The 5,606-nt window shown below is 41.8% G+C and overlaps 1 protein-coding gene across 1 annotated transcript in view; it reads left to right on the top strand.

The window, feature by feature from the left end:
• Nucleotides 1–5,603, top strand: part of LOC116067882 (ATP-dependent RNA helicase DDX19A-like) — a gene marked incomplete at its 3' end in the record, with an annotated part of 15,590 nt that extends 9,987 nt beyond the window's left edge. Inside the window, exon 5 of the mRNA XM_031336885.1 lies at nucleotides 5,558–5,603. Coding sequence (XP_031192745.1) covers nucleotides 5,558–5,603 — 46 coding nt within the window. The remainder of the gene's footprint in view (nucleotides 1–5,557) is intronic.
• Between the last annotated feature and the right edge of the window lie 3 nt (nucleotides 5,604–5,606).

Genomic DNA, 5,606 nt, shown 5'->3' with positions numbered 1-5,606 from the left:
AAAAAAAAGAAAAAAAAAAAAGAAAAGAAAAGAAAAAAAGGTGTGTGAGGGGTGAGGTAGTGGTAGAGTGAGTGCTTGCTTAACAAATCCGAGGTCCTGTGTTTGGTCTTTTGCACAAAACAAGCATTAGGTGGCATTCCTATAATTCCAGCATTTCAGAGATCTTGCAGGCTGGAGGTCAAAACTTCAAGGTCATTCTAGGCTACACAACAAGTTTGAGGCCAGCCTTGGGCACATGAGACTATATGCATATGTATACAGTAATAGTCTTGTACAATTCTCCTGACTACACATTTTCTTCCAATATAGCTTTCTCTTTTTCTTTAGACACTGGATCTCTGGGTGGTCTGGTGGTAGTGAAGGCCAGCTGCTTTGAAGGATCAGAAGTTCAGGATCTTTATAGGCTACAGAGTGGGAACTCACTATGTTGTCCTTGCTAGCCTTGGACACATGAGCTCAAGGATCCTCCCACCCGAGCCTCATGAGTAGCTGGGACTACAAGTGTGCACGTGCACCTGATTTTCTTAGTAGAGACTGAAATGCTTCAGATTTATTCATCATAGCTGAAAGTCTTTTCTTTTTGTTTTTCTTTTATACTCTTAGAACTTTGAATAAAATATTGGCTGACAGGTGATTTCTGGATGTCAGGAACATGTCTTATTAGGTAAGCCCTTTGGAAGACTACAGGGTTTAGAAACATTTTTATCTGCTTTTAGAAAGTATCTGAAGAGCCTGGATTCTGGTACTGTTGGGGTCTGGGATTGCTCAGATAATGAGGACAGAACCTTCAAAGTCAGAAATAAGCCAGAAGCACCTTTATTCATTGTGGGAAGCACTTCTAGGTGGCTAGAGGTGCAGTGAGATTCGGGTGCTGAACTGCTTCCCTGAAGGGAGGGAGCAGATGTTCAGAGGATGGTAGAGAATTTGTTAATTGGGGGTTAGTCCTTAAGTAACAACCTGTCCCAGGCTGTGGCTGATGGCAGGATGTTTATATAGGCTCAAGGCTTTTTTAGTAAGGCATTGGTCTTATTTCAGTTTTAGCTGACACAGGCTAGATGGTTTTTACTGCAACTGAAGAATGTAGGGCAATGATATGCAGTAAAATGGGGGCAGCGGCCTCATGCTTGGAGTTGCTCTTGGCTCTTCAGTACTGAGAATGCAATGCAACCTTTGATAGGCCAGGTTCTGAAAGAAGGGAGTGCCTGGTAATAAAATGTACCCAGTAGCTCTCAGAAGTGGTTTTCTTTTTAATTATTTGAAACGAGGCTGGGCTGTATAGCACTGTGTCTATAGTCAATGCTGCCATACTGACCACTTGAAAATGTAAGATGGATGGAGCTCCTGTAGCAAATACTATGTGTGAGAGAGAAACAGACTTTTCTCTAACCTGGAGCACATCCATGCAGCTGGATATCCCAGGGATCTCCTTGTCTCTACTATCGTCCTGGTATCGCTGGTATTACAGGCATATACCACTACTCTGCTTTTATGTGAGTGCTGTACATCTAAACCCAGGCCATCATGCTTCTGTGGCAGTACTTTACCAGCTGACACAGCAGCCTCATTCATATATCAAATGTTTCTATCACAATCTTTGTGGTTTGGTTTGGCAGTTGTTTTTTTTGTTTTTGTTTTTATTTTTGTTTTGTTTTGTTTTGAAGATTTATTTTATGTGAGTGCACTGTAGCTGTTTGCAGACACACCAGAAGAGGGCATCAGATCTTATTACAGATGTTTGTAAGCCACCGTGTGGTTGCTGGGAATTGAATTCAGGACCTCTGGAAGAGCAGTCAGTGCTCTTAACCACTGAGACATCTCTCCAGCCCCCAGGTTTAGGTTTTTTAAGACAAGGTTTCTTTGTGTAACCCTGACTGTCCTGGAATTGGCTCTGTAGACCAGGCTAGTCTCACAGAAATCAACCTGCCTCTGCCTCCCGAGTGCTGGGATTAAAGGCGTGTGCCATCACTGCCTGACAATAGATTTTTTAATTTAGATATTTTATGCATGAGTGCTTTTGCCTGCTTGTATGTATGTGTACCATTTGTGTGCCTAGTGCAGGGGGGGTCAGAGAAGGCATTAGACCTTCTGAAAGTATAGTAACAGATGGTTGTGAGCCGCTACCATGGGAACAGAACTCAGGTCCTCTGCAAGAACAGCCAGTGCTCTTCATCACTGGACCATCTCTCCACCACTCCCCCTTCTTAAGGTCTTACTACACAGCATAAGGTAGCTAGGACTGACTGGGTAGTGTAGGTTAGTCCAGGACTCACAGTTATCCTCCTGCCTCAGACTCAGATGGGAGCAAGTCGTCTCAACTGCATCAGGGCAGTTTGATGTGCTCAGTTGTTTCCTGAGTCTTACTGAGTTCTAACCCCTCTCCTTGGAAAGACTTGCACTGTCAGTTCAGCTCTGATGGATTAGTGTCTGTCTGAAAGAATCTAGCAATGTAGCCATGGCTGGCCTGAACTTGCAGAGATCCTTCTGCCTTGGCCAGCCAACTGCTCACTTACAGAGCTGACCTACCAGTTAGAGTTTGAATTGTCCTCTTAGGTAGGTTTTCTTTTTCTTAGTTGTTGGACAATAAATAGATGGAACCTAGATCGCTGTTGGGGGTTTTTGTGTGCCTGTGCATGGGAATGCATGTGCACACGCTTGGGCCAGAGATTGATATTGGTTATCTTGCTGTATCATTTCCCTCCTCACTGAACTCACTCACAGCTTACCTATTGGCTAGATTGGCTGGCCAGCAAGCTGGAGATCCAGATTCCACTTCCCATTTCCATACACTAGGGTTGCAGACATGAACCATCATGGGTCATTTTATACTTATAGGTCTGAAATGCAAAAAACTGGTGAGCCAGTAGAACCCTTTAGGTTGATGACTAGAGGGTAGTGACTTTTTGACACACAAAAAACTGGTGAGCCAGTGGAGCCCCTTGGGTTGGTGAACGCTGGGTAGTGTGCTCTTAACAAGCACATCAGAGACTGCATTTGTTACCCAGTAGAGAATACCAGAGAATTTTGTTGTTTTGAAAATTAGCTATGTTGAGAGAACCTACATCTGCCAGAATAGTTTACTTCTGAGATTTGTTCATCTTTTAAACAATTTTTAATATTTTAAAGTTTATTATTTTTATTTTATTTAGTATAAAATTTTTATTGTGTATGTTTTGCCTATATACACATATTATGTGTGTGTATTTATATATATTTGTGTGAACAGATATGTATTAGTGCATGCCTAGGGCCATTGAGGCCAGAAGAGGTCAGTCAGTAACATCCCATAGAAATACAATTACAAACAATTGTAAGCTACCACATGGGTGCTGAGAATCTAACCAACTTCCTTTGGAAGAACAGCTAGTGCTCTTAACTACTGAGCCATCTCTAGTCTTTTCATCTTTAAATTTTTTTTTTTAAAGATTTATTTATTGTTATATGTAAGTACAATGTAGCTGTCTTCAGACACACCAGAAGAGGGCGTCAGATCTCATTACAGATGGTTTTGAGCCACCATGTGGTTGCTGGGATTTGAACTCACAACCTTTGGAAGAGCAGTCGGTGCTCTTACCCGCTGAGCCATTTCACCGGCCCGTCTTTAAATTTTTTTATTGCACATGTCTCCATGTGTGCATGAGTACAAATTGCACAGAGGCTAGAGTATAACTTGTGGGAGTCAGTTCCCCTGTTCTATCTCTGGGTTCCATCTGACAGATCAAACTCGGGTCATTAGGCTTGGTAGCACATGGCTTTACTCATAGACATCTTGCTAGTCTGCCCCCCGCATCCCCTTTTTTAAAGTCTCACTCAGTAGCTCAGGCTAGTGTGCTCAAGGCAGTCCTTTTATCACAGCTTTCTGAGTATTGTGGTTACAGGTTTGAGACATCATGCCCTGCTATCAGCTTTTCAGTGAAAGGTAAGCATAGTAGGAAATACTGTGATCCTAGCACTCAGGACAGAGGCAGAGGTAAAGTGGTCAGGAATTCAAGGTGACCCTCAGCAACGTAATGAGTTCAAGTCAAATTGGGTTATGTGAACTCTTTCCTTTAAAAAACAACAAAAATTAAAAGCCTCTTGGCCTGACAGAGGGCTCAGTGAGTAAAAGCCATTGCTGTGCAAGCTGACAGCCTTAGTTCAGTCTCAGAACAACTCCTGAAAATTGTCCTGTAACCTCCACATGAGCGTGGGACACAGCAGGTGAAGCCTGTACTCACAGATGGCATCATGCACATATGTATAGTAATAATACATAAAAATTAAAAATAAGCAGAGTTTTGGTTTTTCTTAAATACTTTGTGAATATAGAGGTAGTAGAGAGCTTATTGTAAATGTAATATTAATTGATATTTGTTATGTAGTTACTTGAAAACTAGTTGCCAGGACTGCCAGCTCAGTTGCTATAGTATTTGCCTAGCATGCATGAAGAAGTCCTGGGAACAGTCCACTGTAGTGCATTAAGTGTGGCGGTACACTTGGGAGATGTGTCAGGGTGTGAGGTATATTAAGTTTCAGAATAGTCACAGCTTCGTAGAAAGACCTTATCTCTAAGAAAGAAAAATAGTTTTACAAAATAAAGCAAGATCATCAGAACTAGGGATAACCTTGAATACCTGAGACACTGGCCTGCAAAACCTCTGAAAATTCCATTTTTCTAAAGAAATTCTACATTGCAACAGTATAGCAAGCAGTATTTATTTTAGAAATTTCCTTTATAACTTATTTCCTTTTATGAATTAATAAATATCACTTTTGCAGTGACCAGGGAACACTTGTCATCCAGATCTGACCCATAGGTGGGTCTGCTGAAAGCGTGGATTCTTCCATCTATCTGAGAAACTGTAGTAGTCTCAGAGTAGTAGCATTTAGTATTGAAGACGAGACTTTGGTTTTAGACGGGTTTAGATGGTGTGAGGGCTGAAGAGATGGCTGTGGATTAGCATCAGTCACTGCTGGTGCAGTAGACTGCAGCTTGATGATTCTCAGCACCCACTTCCAGCAGCTCATGACTGCTTGTAACTCTAGCTCCAACAAATCCAGTCCCTTTTCCTGTCTTCCACAGGCATCCACACACACCCATGCATACATGTATGAATTCATACACATAGGTAAAAATAAATATTTTTAAAGAATAGTTGGGGCAGAGACAGGTAGATTTCTGAGTTCGAGGCTAGCCTGGTCTACAGAGTGAGTTCCAGGATAGCCAGGGCTACTCAGAGAAACCCTGTCTTGAAAAACCAAAAAAAAATAAAGAATACTTGGAATTGGTGAGGTGGTTAATTGGGTAAAGGCACTTGCCACCTAGCCTGATAACCTGAATTCAATCCTTAGGACCTTCATGGTGAATAGGAGAACACTGACTTGTGCAAGTTGCCCTCTGACTTTCACCAGTATACCATGGCATATGCACGCATACATAGAAAATAACCAAATGTAAATTGTAGAATAGTAGTTTGACTGAGATAAGCATCATATCTAGGTAGATATATTTAGGGAAAGTGATAAGTCTAAAACCATTTTAATTGCTGGAAACCCATCTTATCTCTACCCTTCCTCCTAGGAAACCACAGCTTCTCCAAGGAGTCTATGCCATGGGCTTCAATCGACCA

This window comes from Mastomys coucha, unplaced genomic scaffold (genome assembly GCF_008632895.1).
Source record: "Mastomys coucha isolate ucsf_1 unplaced genomic scaffold, UCSF_Mcou_1 pScaffold22, whole genome shotgun sequence".
NCBI classification, from domain to species: Eukaryota; Metazoa; Chordata; class Mammalia; order Rodentia; family Muridae; genus Mastomys; species Mastomys coucha.
Note: the sequence above shows the minus strand (reverse complement) of the source record. Positions and strands in the feature narration are given on the sequence as shown.